General features: G+C 41.0%; 1 protein-coding gene across 1 annotated transcript; it reads right to left on the reverse strand.

Annotated features, from left to right (window-relative positions):
• Positions 1-945: 945 nt before the first annotated feature.
• LOC135238228 (neuritin-like) lies at positions 946-15,664 on the reverse strand. The gene is made up of 4 exons (XM_064305986.1): positions 14,982-15,664; positions 6,741-6,888; positions 2,414-5,504; positions 946-2,336 (listed from the first exon to the last, which is right to left on the reverse strand). Exons 1-3 carry the CDS (start codon positions 15,031-15,033, stop codon positions 5,267-5,269), a joined length of 438 nt encoding a protein of 145 aa, XP_064162056.1. The 5' UTR covers positions 15,034-15,664; the 3' UTR covers positions 946-2,336; positions 2,414-5,266.
• Positions 15,665-17,256: the final 1,592 nt, after the last annotated feature.

A 17,256-nucleotide genomic window follows, 5' to 3' on the forward strand; every position in this document is an offset into this window, starting at 1 on the left:
AAGGCTACTTCTGCCAGATGGGCCTGTTCTGTTTCTTAATAATACCCTGCAGGGTTTCCAGAATCACAGAATCCCACACTGCCTGCATCTGTCACACAAAATCGCTGCAGGGTTGCCAGAATTGCACATCCTCCACATCTGGATCTGTTCAGCAACGGTCCCACCTGGATAAAGACTACTGTATTCACAGTAAAGATTCAGTTAATTGCAGCTTGACTAGACCCATCTGATGTCATAGCAGTAGGAAAACAGCTTCAACTGGGCTGTTTCAATCAGTTGTTTTTAACAGACCTTCAGAATGGCAACGTTTGATTCTGAATAAATTTGAAGCCGAATCCTGCTGGCGTAACAATATTTGAGCGGTTAGACTCTGTGCCCATCCTGAGGAGACCCATAGAGTTAAGAGTATAAAATACTGCGATCAGTAAATAACACCAGCACTAAGGAGAACAATATGCTAAAACATTCTTATCTTTAGCCTCATATTTACCGAAAAACTTGAGCATGGGTCTTTCACTAATGAAGTGCGGTGCATTTTGTTAATGCATCTGTGTTTTTCCAGCACTGTACCACATTTTCTGTACCACACTGTCACCGGTTAGCTAAGTTGGCAAAGATACAGTAAGCTTGCACTGCCCTGATTGGCTGTGGGCCTATGAAGTAATGCCATGATTTTAGTTCTTGGGTGACAGTCTGTCTTGGCCAAGAACTAGTTCTCTCATTAAATAACAAGCTGTATTAGTGCTCATTCTTGAAGATTATTTTACTCTTCTGAGATTTGTCCACTTAACATATTCCACCTTCTGCTTTGGCAAATCCCCTGATTTCTAAACGAATTCAGAACTAAAGCCACATTTTGTGATTTTGATCGCAGCATGTGTTCAGTCACAGTTGCAGCCAGACACAAACGCACAAAAAACTTACAGAACAAACTTCAGTGCACGGTTTTATTTTATAAATAAGATGTATTTTTTAGATGTTGGTGTGTTTTTTTAAAGACTACATACAGCATATCTTATTTGACATTCAGTAGCGTTTCTTCAAAAAGCACTCTTGACATAGCTATTTTCTTCCATACTTTGAATTAATACCCAAAATGTATTTATTTTTTATGCAGAGTGGCAGCCTGTCCTGTCTTGTTATCGAAGCCCCTGTTCTGGCTGCCCAGCAGGGCTGCAACAGAACTCTGTGCATCCCTAACCAGAGAGAGAAAAACACCAAGCTTAGAGACTGAGCTTTGGGAAAGGCAGTGCCCTTGTTTGCTTTGCCTCTACTGCCTGTCTTGGACTGTGGGATTACCCATCATGCCCTACTAGCATACTGGCTGAGCCACAGGACAGGGGGCCGCTGGGGGTTGGGGTCATGGCTGAGGGTCCGGGAAGCCAAAAACAGGGGCAAAGAGCCGAAAACAGGACAGGCTGCCAGCAGAGACCGCTACACGTCTAAAGACTTCTCAAGACAAAAACCATGCAGAACTCCACAATAAAGGAACAAATGGACCCCATTAACGAATCAAAACGGAGCACACGTCGCCACGAACCAATCAGAATAAGAGTTACAATATCCAGAGGAAAGAGAAGAAAAGAACCATACAACTTCTTGGCATTCCGTGACGGGAGGGAGGGGGGGAAGACTAGGCTTCTTGGCATCGTTATTTGGCTTCCGCTGCCGAGGAAAGAACTGCTTCCGGGTCGTGCACATACAGAGACGCACACTTCCTGCTCACCACACAGGGCGGCAGACACTGGCCCTTTCAGCCAAGGTCTCCATCAGAGGGTGACATGCTTTTAACAGGGGGCAAACAGTCCTTAATACATCCCAGATGTAGCTGCCTGGAGAAAACAAGCATATGACACTGATACTGGGCCACCTATTACCCACAATGCACCGTCACCGTACAGCTTCCTGTGCCCTTGGGAGACACCTTTTGGGCAAATTCCATATTTAACTGAGCTACTCCTCTCTCTGCTCCTTCCCCTCTGTGCTTTCATGGTTGGTCATGATGGCATTTACTTCAGCACTTACCAGTATTTTCTTATGCAAAAAACAGCTTCCTTAGGCTCGGGTATAATCCACTCGCAAACGTAAATAATATATTTTGGCAGGTGTTCTTCTTTTAAAAACACAGTATTATGAGTTTAGTGGTCACTGGCATTAGGAAGTACAGTATGTCAAGGATGGGGGGAAGCAGGGGGGGGGGGGGGTATAACACTACTTTAAATGCATTACTCAAAGTACACACTGCTAATGTTTGAATGAATATGGGCCTTGGTTGTTTCACTTGCTCACTTTGATGATAAACAGATATCTCAAGTGTACTCCCTCCCCCTCTCTCTCTCTCTCTCAAATTCAAATTCAAATTCAAAATGCTTTATTGGCATGAAATACACTTGTACTTATTGCCAAAGCGTACTCCTCTCTCTGTCAAATGCAATTATACATTTAACATGACAATAACTTATGTAACACAGTAGATAGCTGACCAAAGAACCTGTGCTATGGGAACTAAGGACATAGTAGAATACGCTTTCTTTAAAAATACAATAAGTGGAATGTGCCAGAAAAAACATTTGGCAATTCTGAAACAAGCACTGAGGACGATGTTTGATATCTCAGATGTAAGTACTCAACAAGATATACGCAGCTTGAATGAACAAAATACTATCCTTCCTTTAATGTAGCCACTTGGGTTAGGTGAGTAGTCAAAAATAAAAAATGAAATTTGCACTATTCATTAGAAACAGAACTCACATATTTATCTTTCGTTCAGCAGGAGTGAAAAAGATTTTGAGAGAAAATGAAAAAATTAAAAGTTTACTCAGGACATGCGATTGCTGTTCACTTTACAGAGTCATACCTGGGCAAAGTTAGATGTTCTTCTGCCAATGTACTTTTTTCATTCGTTTTATGTTAAAAGATGTACTTGTGCTGTCTTATTGTGCTGTGGAACACATTTCTTTGATTTTGTTCCCTGGGGGAAATGCAGAATGTCACACACATTGTTGTAGTTTAATCTGTTTTTTCCACAGGAAAAAGGACTGTTTTTCATTCTCTGTTGTGGGTATCTGTAAAGACGGGAACATTTTTATTATGAAGCCTATTAGCTCCACACCAAAAATGAACAAATCAGTAAATAATCAAACAAATAAACATGTAATCAGACATATAATATATAGTTATATTGCACTACAGTCACTAATTTATTGCTGTTATTCAGTGATCTGTTTTTTCTTACCGTAACTAGCCTTATTAAATGAAACAGTGATGTATAATGTATGCCAGTGAGTTCTCTGATAAGGCTAACCTTATCAAAATACTCTGCTCATTCCTAAGTAATATAATCTAACGGCTATATCTAATTAGATTAAAACAGTAATGATAAGGTCACCTGCGAAGTACCCCATGCTAATGTGTTCTCATACTGTATTTGCACTTACTTTATCCCCTATGGCTAGGCTAGGGCCCTCATAACTACTACGTTCATTAAGAATAGCCGTTTAACTCACACACTTACATACTATGCAGATGTCGTTTTGGTCTCCGTAGGATTACAGTGATGTCCTCTGTCTGGTCATTTAGGGATAATCCTAATTACCAGCACTTTAAAACCCATTACAAGCTCACAGAGCTTTATAGTGTGCTATTCAATTATATTGGAGCAATTCCTTTTTTAAAATATATATAGAAAATTACGGAAGTTTTTCAAATGGAACCCAAAGAGATGTCAGTCCAACCTCCACACACAGAACCTAACCTCCAGTATGTCTCTTCCACTCATAGTGTCACTATCTAGTTCATCTTTTTTATAATTTATAATTTTATAATTTTATCAACACTCACTACGTAACCTTTTTTTTTTAACTTCCATCAGAAAATGGAATTAACTCTGGCTGTGCATTCCAATGCACAAGGGTATGCATCTTATGCTTTGTAGGTGTCACAAACACAGCCCCTAATATTTCACATGGCTCATTTACACAACAGTATTATACTGTAGTCAGTCTCTATGATACCTGCAATGCGCTTGTATTGCTTGAGCGTTGTGTGTAACGGTAACCTGGTTTGAGAGGAAAGTCAGACCAGTGAGCAATTAGCTGTCGAAGAGCATGGCTTCCAGCCCGAATGGCGTGTTTCTCTAAATCTCGCTCAAATCTTGCAGGTTTGGCTTATTTTTGGGTAGAATCCCTGATTGTCTACAGCTAAACAGAACTGAGTTTACAGGGGATGTTTCACAATTTTTCACAAAAAAGGCTGCATCTACGCTTCTACGCGAGCTCACACGTGACAGCTGTGCTTTCAGGATGTGGTGACCAACAGGAAGTGCTAGAATGGACTGAAGCAAAGCACAGTGGGTAACTACGTCAATATCGTGAGACTACAGCATTCTGTCTGAACATAAAGCACTGTGTCCTTACACTTCACGCAGTAGTTATGTCTCCTTGCTTGTCGCCCAACCATTTTCATTAAGTTTGGCTTTTAGATTAAACAAAGCCAATGGTAACAACACAGTTAAACTAAAACATTGTGGACAAAGCACTCTGGTACTAGATCGGACACAGGCTTTTGATGACTCTGCAGAATTAGCATGGTAATAATGGATGCAGGTGTGTTCGAGTATAAGAAGAGGAATAAAACTAAGACGCTGATCCTTCATTCACAGCCTTATAGTTCAGTACCTTGAGCAAGAAAGGGCCGTCACACCAAAAGATCATTTGACGCATTGTTCCTGTCCTTTTGGTGTAGAACCATTTTAAGATGAGCTCAAAGATGTGTTTAAGGTGCTCAAAGCTTGGAATGATAGTCAGAATTCTGTATTACCTGCATTTTACCTGCTCTAACAAGACAACTGAAACTTCCATTAAGTAGAACCCAAATCCCAAAGCCTGTTCTAAAGTTTTTGGTTTCTTGATAGCAGCTGTTGAACTCCAGCCTTAGGGGGCGGAGCAGGAGAAAGAATGGCGGCCGGGGGTGGGAGTGGGGGTGGGGGGTGTCGCTGGAGAGAGGTTTGATTGTCATGTCGTGTAGCTGCTCTTATTGGTAGGGAACTGAAACACTTATCAAATCCATGGCATCCGAACAATTGAAAAATACGTAAACTGCTCCTATCCATTTCTGCTTGACCTGTCCTTAAAACCCTACCCTACCCTACTCCACGCACCCCTCTCCCCTTGCCTCAATGGTTTGTTCCAAAGACTCTGGAGTTTCTGGAGATCCACTCGAACAGGCCATATGGGGAGTTTTGGGGCGTGCAGTGGCAGAAGGGAACCTACAGGGGGAGCCAGACGGGGGAGCCCAGCAGTAGCAGCAGCAGCAGCAGCAGCAGGGGCAGAGTGTGGGTTTGTGGGTGAAGGCTGGGAGCCGCGCTGGGGGCGCACAGGTCAAACAGGCTCCCCTGGAAGCGGATCTTCTTGGAGTCCTCCTTCAACCTCTCCCAAATGCGACTCACGTCCTCCTGACACTCCGACAGCGCGTTGGTAGCGCAGGAGTGGAACGCCTCCCAGTGGCTACAGGCAGAACAACATGTTAGCGTGTCAGTGCTGTGGGTACAGAATTTTCTAGATCCTGTGATGGAGAAAGCAAAGCACATTTCACATCTCAGTTTGGCTTATTGTGTTTTGGCCAAATTTCCCTTAGTAACCCACCTTAGCTTTTTGCCAATTGGCCAGTCGTGAAATTTGTATTTAAGTCTGTATACGTTTATGGTCTTTTCCTTCGTGTGTTCGCATGTATTTGTCCTCAAAGGCAATAGTTGCCTCTGCTATTTCACATTCATCCACCTTCACTCAGGCCCAGTGTCTCATAAAATAGTAATTGTATTAGTGATGCTGCAAGTGAGCAGCGTTACGTGTGCTACTTGTCCAGCGATAAGCCCGTCCCCCTGTCCTGTGACTACCGGCTCGCTCGGTCCCCTCCCGCTCGGGGCCCCTCCGCGCATTCCTCATTTCATTCAGGGTGCGAGACGCACTCTGGGGAAATATGCCGGCACCGGAAAACACACAATAACGGAGGAAAAAAACACAAACACTCGTGATGCCCTCTGAATTTCATTTAGTGCCGCAGTAAACTCATCAATTATTCAGGCCCTACACGGTCTCGTCTCCAGCCCCCTCTAAGATTACAGCTGCAGCCTGCCTTTCTCTCTCTCTCTCTCTCTCTCTCTCTCTCTCTCTACCTCTACCTTTCTCGCCTCCCCCCTCCTCCCCTCTCTCCCTCTTCCTGTCCTTCAGTTTACCCCTGACTTAGTATTGTCCCCCGTACAGTTTAATCACACTTTAAATACCCAGGCCATCACTCAATTCATCGCCTTGGGGGAGTGGGGTGACATTTTCCACACATAAATGCATGCCCACCCTCCCCATGCACACACACACACACACACACACACACACGCACGAACACACACATACACACATGCATGTGCACACACACACACACACACACACACAAACACACACACACAAAATACCCCAGAAGCCTGTCCTGAAGGACAGAAGATATAAGTTTCAATGTGCTGGGTTTCATCTTGTGGGGGGGGGGGTAGAAGATACATAAGGTAATACTTTCCATTGGGAATTAATGATCTATTCAGAAATACTTCCAGTTGTCATTTGTTTCCTAAATGTATTTGGATGTATTTATTAGCTTTTATTTATTAACTATTCTCAGGGTGGACAGTCAGATACGCCAGACGCTTAGTCAGCACACACACACACACACACACACTGAGCTGCTGCTCTCACCTGCACACCACCTGTACTCCGTTCTCACTGTCCTCCTCCTCCTGGTAGTTCGCCATGCCCTCTCCCAGCTCCAGCACACAGTCGGAGAAGCCTTTATAAATGCTCCCACATTTCACCTCTGCTGAAACGCCGGCGACGACCAGGAACACTGAAACACAGGGCACAGTCAGCACAGGAGAGCTGGAACACTGTGAAACACAGGGCACAGTCAGCACAGGAGAGCTGGAACACTGTGAAACACAGGGCACAGTCAGCACAGGAGAGCTGGAACACTGTGAAACACAGGCTACAGTCAGCACAGGAGAGCTGGAACACTGTGAAACACAGGGTACAGTCAGCACAGGAGAGCAGGAATGCTGTGAAACATAAGGCTATAGTCAGCATGGGAAAGCAGGAACACTGAAATACAGGGCTCAGTCAGCACAAGAGAGCAGGAACACTGAAACACAGTCAGCACAGGAGAGCAGGGACACTGAAACACAGTCAGCACAGCAGATCAAGGACACTGAAACACAGGACACAGCACAGGATAGCAGGAACACTGAAACACAGGGCACAGTCAGCACAGGAGAGCAGTAAAACTGAAACACAGTCAGCACAGCAGAGCAGGGACACTGAAACACAGGACACAGCACAGGAGAGCAGGAACACTGAAAGACAGGACACAGCACAGGAGAGCAGGGACACTGAAATACAGGACACAGCACAGGAGAGCAGGAACACTGAAACACACGGCACAGTCAGTCTTCATTTTAGTAATGATAAAAACAGTTCTGAAACAATAAAAACCACAATTCGACTAGATAATTGTCTTTTTTATTGACAAACAGTGCAACATCTATAACATATATGAATTAATAAGGTCTGCAAGCAAGCATTTCGGCAAATTAACTACTATGTTATAACATGTTAATGCACATTACTGCATAATGTGTGAGATTCAAGCTTTAGGTTAGGTAAAGGGAATTGTAGCAGAGATACTGTTTGTGGTGCTTGATCAAGGGTTATTTATTATTGCACACGTATTTATTTTCTTGTTAGAAATTAAGTTGAACTTATAACACAATTACAATGACAGTTTGGCTTCTTAATGTAATGTTACTCTGCAATAGATTGGGGGTCTCTCCCGGGTGTATTCCTGCCTCTCGCCCAATGCATGCTGGGATAGGCTCCAGCACCCCCCGCGACCCTGCCCAGGATAAGCAGGTATAGATTATGGATGGATGGATGTAATGTTACAATAACTAATTGCGCTAAGTGAGAGGGCAGAAAATGATGATCATTGTGCTGTCATTGTGATTATTGGATGTGCCATCTGTTAAGCTCAGAGTTGGCATGACGTGTTTTATATATATGAAGTACTTTCAGGGTTTTCTACATCAAAAACCACAATGGCCGCAGCAGGTACATGTACCAGTGCAATAGTAATCATTTAGTGAAGAATCAGAGAGGAAGCCATAAGTGTCTTTAACCTTCCCAGAATCCTTTCGGTTTAGGTGAGCTTTCCGCTTCCCCAGTGAAAATGTGGAGGCTGCAGGAGGGGCACTCGTATGAGTTTCTCTGTTTGCCTGTTTGCTGTAAATGCTGACACAGGCGCTCCCACTAGCTTTCCCTCAGAAATGTAGGTCAGCTCTTCCCCACAGCTGGAGGGAGGGAACAAAGGGTTCTTCTCAGTTTAAAGAGGAGACGCCCCTTTTATCTTTCTTACTTTTGTCTGGCAGCGTGGCGCCACAGTCCTAAGCAAAAATCACTGATTGGGCAGCGCGGCCGAACGGTCAAACTCACAGACGCGGTCCTGAACCAGGCCTAAAGTCCACATGTGCCCATAAACGTGACGTGTGTCTTGACATGACGTATGGATTTTTAAGGTCAGTGATTGCCATGGTCTGGTCTCCCTGGTACACCATCACATCCTATGTTGCCTACTAGTTACTGCAAAAGAACACCTACAACAGCTGTGAGCATAGATAACTTGCTGTTGTGCTTCTGTGGTGTCGCTTCTTTACGTGCTGGTCTGAGAATATTGTTAGCTAGTAATGCTAATGTTGTTAGCTAGTAATGCTAGTAATGCTAATGTTGTCAGCTAGTAATGCTAGTAATGCTAATGTTGTTAGCTAGTAATGCTAGCAATGCTAATGTTGTTACTGTAGCTAAGTAATGCTCATATTATTTGGGTGAATGCACTTACGTATCTCCTCTATTGTAAATCACTCTGGACAAGAGCATCTGCTAAATGCATGCAATGTAATGTTCTGTGGCTGAGAGCAGTCTGGATTCAGCAGATTACAAACAAAGTGCAGCCTTTTCTGCATCCATTAAGTACATAACTCTTCATCAGTCATATAACTTACCACCCACCACTCTGCTTCACCATGCAGCTCCCTATCAACCACACAGCCTACTGTCATCCAAAATGCTCATTACAGCAAGTAGCTTTATCATTTTATAATGACCCAGCTGCAGGCCCAATGGGCACTGCAGTTATGAAGCTACAAGCAATGCCATGATATTTCTTGCAAATATCCAGCTACCATTCTTTCACCTTGAATTATAGATATCCGGATTATTACCTGCTTTGTTTTTTATCACAAAAGCATCTCTTTCATCACCAGCAAATCCTGTTTGGGGTAACTGAAGTAAGTCTATGGTGTTGAGTTAAAGCTAATCAGCAATACTGCACAGATACAGATCAGGAACAGTTTGCTCAAAAAATTATATTTATTTATTTATTTATTCATAGATTTTTTTTAACGATCCAGTTTAGCCCTTAGCTTTAACAGCCTGTGCACCATTCTGTTACAGCCCAAGATGGTGAGAATGATTTTCACTGCTTAAACACCGTGTGATCAGAATAATAATTATTATAGTCATACATAAGCAACCAAAGGAGGAAAATTATGATATTAAATGATACGTAAATGTGAAATGTGAGATGTCTTGTTTTTCTTTTATGCAGTAGGATCTCTCTGATCCAAGACAATGTTCTCCCTTTGGAGACAATAAAGTAAACCTTAATATTAACCTTAAATGTTTTTTTTTTTTGTTTTTATATCTGACAAGTAGCAAAGTGTTTATTTTGCCCACTGCAGGAGGATTCGTTATTAGTGATTTGGAGACCCCGGTCATCACATAATGCCATATCATGCCATTTACATTTTAACCAATCGGTAGTGTGGTCATGATGTTGACTGTGGCCTGTCAGTCAAAAGTGAACTTGAAGTGAACAGCCATACATAATAAACGGGCCGTATCAGACCTGTGCTGCTTGCGTTTAGAAACAACATACTTTAGATTGAAAGGAAATTTAGTTATTTTTCTGTTTATATATTTGGTATACAAGTATTCATCTTAATCTTGTGGCTTAATGAACATTTTAAATTCAGTAAAAAAAAAAAGTATTTGCACAGGACGCTCCACTGGAACATAAGCATATGCAGTGCCGGACATGTCTGCTGCAGCTTCCTCCCACACACATCACGTTAGTTTCTAAACGAGCGAGAAGAAAAAATCACTGTGAAAATGTGTTAGATTCCTTGCTGGTTTCTGATGGACGAAGAATGTGCTTTTGCTGTTCGTGTTTGAAAAGACCGTGTTGTGACGAGTACTTCTGGTATGATTTTGTTTTATCCTTTTCAGAGAAACAAACAGTTTGCAGGGACTAATGCTGATTGCTTGCTGATCCAGTGCTCACCTCCGGGAGCAGAAGGTTTGCTTATTATCTATGCTGTTCTCGGATGATGTGTGAACAGGGCCATGCTAGCTACTTAGCTAGAAGGGAGCAGTGAAAAGCTGTGTTTGTATATGGTAATTTATACAGCATAAAGATGTCTGCTTCTGCTCAACTCTCTAAGGATTTGCCATTCTCCTGCTGTCTAACACTGTATAATACATGGAACTTCCCATCATGCTTTGGACTACAAACACCAGTTTACCACAGAAACACCACCACCTAATCTCAGACAGAAGGGAGGAAACAGTATTCATATGATATACTGTATTTTCATTTGGTTGCCACCCACCCAAGCCTCATTAGCTTCCATGCTACTGATATAGCTGCAAAAAAGTTACTGTTTGGCACAAAATAAATGTGGTGTAACGGACATTTGTACCCTTCTTTGGATAAGGACAGGTGAGGCTAAACTTTTGACTCAAGCTTTGCTTGAGGGGTGATGTTCATTTTGTAAGAAATTAATTTATTCATTTATTTTAATTTTTTGTTTATTTCATGCCAGTGCTAGTACACGTTTCATAGTTATTAGCAAAAATATTAAATTCTCTGTAATATGCAGAAATCAGATAGAAGAATGGTCTGCATATTTTGCAAAAAGAAAGAACAAAGAAATGACTCATTCGTAAAATGGTTGGCATGGCCATTATCATTATCATTACACATTTTTAATATGGCTTTATGCAAGGATGACTCAGTTTCTCAGAGTGTGGCAGCATCCCTGACAGTGAGTTTTAACGAAGTATGAATAATCTCTTCAACCAAAAGATTTCACAAGCCTTTTGAAACAATCATTTTCAATTTCTCCCTGTTTACTTTAATGTAAACAGGTAGCAGTGAGAAGGAACAATATGGTACTGAAAGAAGTATTCAATATGGTAACAAGCTTTCAATTTGGGGGATTATGATGATATGCAGCCCAGATTAATGGACTGATTGCAAATAAAGATGATTGATTGGAGCGTGATGTATGGCTCTAATGTCACTTCCTTTCTCTGGGACAGACTCAGTTTTTTACCCCACGCCTGTCACATTCCGTAGAAAATTTAAGTTATTTTTTCGTATTTCTTAGCCGCTTTCCCTGCCGTAGGATGTTATTTGGTTTGCCATAGTAATTTCAGTGCGTCCAGTGACAGAGAAGAGGGTTATTCCTGACTTGTGGATTACGTGGAGGATGAAGGGCCTCGTTCCTGGGTGTGAATTAACGGCTGGCTGTTCGCGGCTCAGCTGTCAGCCTCGAGCCCTCCGGGGTTTAATGAAGCCTGTTCTACACCAGCTGGTACCAGCCCCATGTGACCTCGCTCCTCCCCAGGGAGAGAGACGGAGCGCTCCGCGTGTACCTGCGTCTCCTGGCCCAATCCCAGCCAATTTGCAACTCAATCAATTGTCACAGGCCAATTTACTAGGAGTCTTTTTTTTTAATGTCCTGACAATTTTTTTTCTCAAGTATCTCCACCAATCCCTCGTAACACAGTGAACGGCGGCGGTTTAAAGGGTTCGATTCGCTCAAAGCACGAAACAGTCGGGCAACCTGGGTTGGATTGCTCCCTTAGTTGTATTCGCTTGAAGAAATGAATAGATTAAAATGTCAGGCCGTATAATCATGACCTTTTCTTTTGCATTTGTATAAATAAAATGCATCTGTCTTGGGTTAGACTGCTGCAGTGTAGAAAAAGACTATGAGCTCTGTCCTATTATAAATATTAAATGTTAAAAAGGATTTTGAGATAATGCGTTATTGAAATAAACAGGATTGCTGGATCCAAAAAAGTAATTTATCAGTTGTCAGTTCTATCATAATAAATTTTATTGATAAAATACTACATTATTATATATTATATTAGTATATATTATACTATATTCTTGTAAAGACCTTTAAAACTACATGAGTGTGATTTCATTGTCAAATAATGTATATTTTATTTACCTCACAGTAAATTATTTAATTGAATATAAATAAATAAATAAATATGTTAGTATAACAGTAAAGATACGTGTAAGTAAAATGTATTTAAAATAATGCAGTGTGTTACACGGTTTAAGATGTACAGGTAAGCGAGCACCTAGCCTAATGGCAAAATCTATTTTTGTCCCATGGCATATCAACTGTTAAATAATTATATATTATTATATCTGTAAGTGTTTCCAAGACACGAGTGTAATTGCAGTTGACCATATTCGGATGAAAACCCGTGGAGGTTGCGGTGGACCAGATGTGGCCAAGTCAATAATGTCTAATTTTGACAGAGAACAGTCACGTGGTGATGGAAGGAAGGCAGTGAGAAGAACACAGAGACACAAGAAATATCAACAGAATATCGGAGCGTGCGATAAGCCCCCCGCCTCCATTTTCCTGGAGAGAGAACACACATCTGGGCCGTCCTAATTGAGACCTCGACCGGCTGCTGAGGAGCGCTTTGAGCGAGTTGTATCGCAGCGAGAGCATGCTGACCTCCGCAAAGGCAACTCAACGAAATCATATCTGACGATGCACATCTCTTTTACACGGAAAAAATAAGAATAGGCCTACTTAATTAGTTCAACGTTTCGTAAAGCAAGGTGTGTCTTCAAGATCCATTGTTCGGAATTTGCGATCTGTGCGAAAAATCACTAGAAAATAGTCAATAGTCATGTTGTTTTGTAGTGTAGCCTACAGACACTGCAAATGGTATATAAATTATTAAGTATATTTCAAATCTAGCTGAGAACTGCATACACCACAACTGTGACCACAACCTCGATAGAAGAAACCAACATGTATGAGAAGGAGCGAATTGTGCTTAAAAAGAATAAATGTTAACACCTCACCCAACATACCGTACTGTAACCTGCTGTCTTTGCATTTGAAGAATTTTTGAAAAATGGTGTGATGTATTTAAACGTGGACGCCAAGATTCGAGTGCCGTCTTCAAATGTCCTATTTATTTGATATAATATACAAACCAGTACTTCAATAATATTAATAATAATAATAATAAGAAGAAGAAGAAGAACAACAACAACAACAACAACAACAAAAACAAGGACACAAAGAACAAGAAAAGAAGTATCATCATCATAAGCATACACATAATCATATTCATACTAACAGACTATTATTATTATTATTATGATTATTATTATTATTATTATTGTTGTTGCTGTAGTAGGTTAGTAGTAATATTGGTAGCAGTAGTAGTTGTTGTTGTTGTTGTTGTTGTTGTAGCATGCAGTAGTAGCCTAGTAGTAGTATAATTGTTCTCATCCTTGTGATATTAGTATTAGTAGTGGTAGAAATAGTGCCTGTAGGCTAGTAAGGAATATTTCTCAGCAAAGCGAGTCGTTAGTTCCTAGTGGAGCAAATGGAAACATAGTTCTAAGATTAATTCAAGAAAAATTTAAAGAAATAAGTAAAACTCAAACAAAAATCAACTGTAAATAGTATCCTCATCGAATATTTATCAGTAAACTCTTTAGCTATGCTTAATGACATCTGTGTCACTGAGGGACACATACAGTAAGGCCTTGTATAAGGTCTTACTCAAATAGGCTAGATTCCGTTGTTTCCCAATGGCCTAATGCCGTAGTGCAAAATATCAATTTGCACTCTTGCATGTATTTTCATTCAATATAAAAATAGACGCAGCACAACCAATCAAAAATGGGCACATGTGGCGCACCTAAGCTTCCCTCAAATGACACGACCCTCAAAGACCCCCTTGGACACATAACTCATGCGGATAGTTTCTGATTGAATTAGGATAAAATCGATTTAACCCGTTTATTCACATACGCATTTTTCTATTTTAAAATCAAATGCAAAATTAAATTCCATTTGTACTCTTTGTTTCAGAACTTGCCGCCTCTCGTACAATTTTAATGTGCCGCCTGCATTTTATTTTCAGATTCTCATTGAACAAAATATAAATTTAATTTATAAGCTAATTGTATTCCCTGAATTCACATTCATTAACGCTACACGAGCATGATTTTATTAAAATACGAAATGATCGGTTTCCATTCATTTAATCTTATTGCATACAAGTAAAATTCGCGTACATTAAATATATGGGGCAAGCGTGGTTCTTGGGCCAGCTAGATGAGTGGAAATGGTGCTATAAACTGACTCGACTTTTCAATAATTCAGATGGAGCCGTCCTGTGGGCACGCGGTCAAGCTCCCCGTTGTCAGCACAGTGTCCAAGGGGAGAGTCCTGAAAGGACCTTTAGAAATGTCGGATATACAATCGATGGTGAATTTGATAATGTGTGCATTATTGGCTGCGAGTGGTAGTACAGGCATTGCGTGCCATTCACTCATGAAAACCCTCCACCTGAAGCCACTGTAACAGCATAAACAATGAATACCCTTCCACTAATTAAGATTATTTATGTGTGCTGTTTTCTGCGTGTGAACTGTCGTTTCAACTGCAGACGCCTAGGCAATTTATTTCATTAGCTCGTCCATATCCAGAAGACAATAATCAGTGAATGTAAGTATGTTGATAATAAATGCACAAAAAATGCACGTCTTACCTAGTGCAGCAATCGCCTTTAATTTTGGAGTCCCTGTCGTCGTATGTCCCATATCCTTTCAACTTAAACCCAGCGCGGGGTGCAGGGCTCCATCTCAAGGAATTTAGACGAACCGTTCCTATTTTCGCATTAACGTTATCCGAATACACTTAGCCCGCCTAAGAGTCAGCAGATAGAACAACCCTCCAGATTACAGCAACGTGGTTGAAAGAAATCTTCAACAAATGTTCCTAAATTATCCGTAAATTAGCTCCGTTTTCCACATCTCCCAGCCCATCTGGTCCCTATTTTGGCGCACTTTCATGCAACACTTTTCTTTCAGTGCGCATTCGCTCTCTTTCCACACCTTCCAGCATTACCTCACCAGCAACACGTTTGTGTCATCCTTCAGTTGTTTACAAAAATGCAAATTTATCGATTTGATTTCACGCAGATCCCAAACGTTTGATTTTGTTTGGCATGCAGACTAAATTGCCACGTCAGATACAATACAATAACGAAGACAAACGTCAAAATACGTTGGCGGCTGAATAAGTGTTAGTGTTCAGTAATACTCGCTATAACGCTTATATCTTCCTTTTAACTCGCTTTTCAACCTCAAAATCTGGCTGCGATGCCGGGTTTATCTGCATGCATCTCATAATTTAATGATTGTCTCACAGTGCTGTGATTTGTTGCAATGCCATAGGCTCTCTCTCTCTCTCTCTCTCTCTCTCTCTCTCTCTCTCTCTCTCTCTATCTATCTCTCTCTCTCTCTCCTTTTTTGGCAAGAATTACATCATCTGTGTGTACATTTTGAAAGATTATCAAGTTGGAGTCAATGACTACATGCGCGTCATTCAGAATAAAAAGTATTTCAGGGCTACATTTAAAACAACTGTAGCAGTGAATGAGCGAATTCATTAAACGAGGGATAAAGAATTGACTGTATGGGATTTTTCATCGGTATAAAATGGTTTAAATTATGTTCGTGATTATTTTCTTGGCTTTTAATTTCTTTGTTATTTGAATACAGTTTTTTCCGCGATTGAGAGCCTGCACCTAGAGTAGACCCACCCCCACCCCACCCCATAGCGATGGGGATCTAAAGATGGAGCGACTCGTGATTTTCGCTCCCGAGCTTCCCTGTTGCAGCCTGAAATTGATCCCTTGGAGATTTTAATAATTCATTGCATCACCACGCCAGAACAAACACTGCAGAGATGGGATTGCTTCCTTCACAGAATCCCACCATTTTGGTTCAGAAATGCGACAGAAAAACACAATTTCAGATAGCAGATCAAGGTTCTTCAATTTTTACATCCAACGTATCACCTTCTACACCCTCCGTCCCGCCAGGCTTTGCCAAGTAGGCTACGCCACGGTTATGTTCAAAGTAAAAAAAAACATCTTTTCAGGGAAGGAACAGATACTTTGTTGTATCGCTTAATAATTATTCCAAATTCTCAATCAACGCATTTTGTCATGTCATTTTCCGTTTTGTACTTTCAACCACAGTAAATAACATTCCAGGAGAGGAATATTAGGCCTATTTGTTCGGGTAATCTAGTTGTTTAATATGAAATACTTGATAACACCTGGTAATTAAAACCCAGTGAGGTTTCAAAGTCTGTTTTCATTTTGAGTGCAAATACTTCTAATTAGTTTACGGTAATTAGACTACCTGTTAATGACTATTAATGTATTAATGAATTGCCTGTGTCAGCTGGCAAAACTAGAACTTAATTAGGAATCTCTAAGGAAATTTTTGTATTTCAAACGGACTGCTAAATGAACTGTGATGATGTTTTTTTATAAAACAAAAACCAATATTTATTCGCATTTTGTGTGTATACACACGCGCATGTACAGAGACATACTACTACTGTGTTACTTTCAACACATTTTGTAACAAAAAAGTTTGTGGTTTGTTTGTGTGTTTGAAATTCTAAAATTTCCCATAAAGATGCCAACATAAATGTAATTTTGGCCCATTGACGCGGGCAATTAATACAGTAATTGTATTTACTGCAAAATACTTGATAGCACTCCGATCCAAAAACCTGACTGGGTTGAAATGATCACGTATTAATCTGGTATTTCATATTTAACAACTGGATCACCTGAACAAACGGTAATTCTGTGTCGGGTGGTGTATTGCGTTGTGTCGCTGGAAACAGCTGACCAATGCCGTTCTGTATTTCATGGCAAGCATAACGGAAATATGAAAGGAATGTGGATTGTTTCTCCACCTAGCGGAGATGCTGTAGCACAACAGCTGGAAAGACCGACTGAA

The sequence above is a fragment of the Anguilla rostrata genome, chromosome 13 (genome assembly GCF_018555375.3).
Source record: "Anguilla rostrata isolate EN2019 chromosome 13, ASM1855537v3, whole genome shotgun sequence".
Lineage (NCBI taxonomy): Eukaryota > Metazoa > Chordata > Actinopteri > Anguilliformes > Anguillidae > Anguilla > Anguilla rostrata.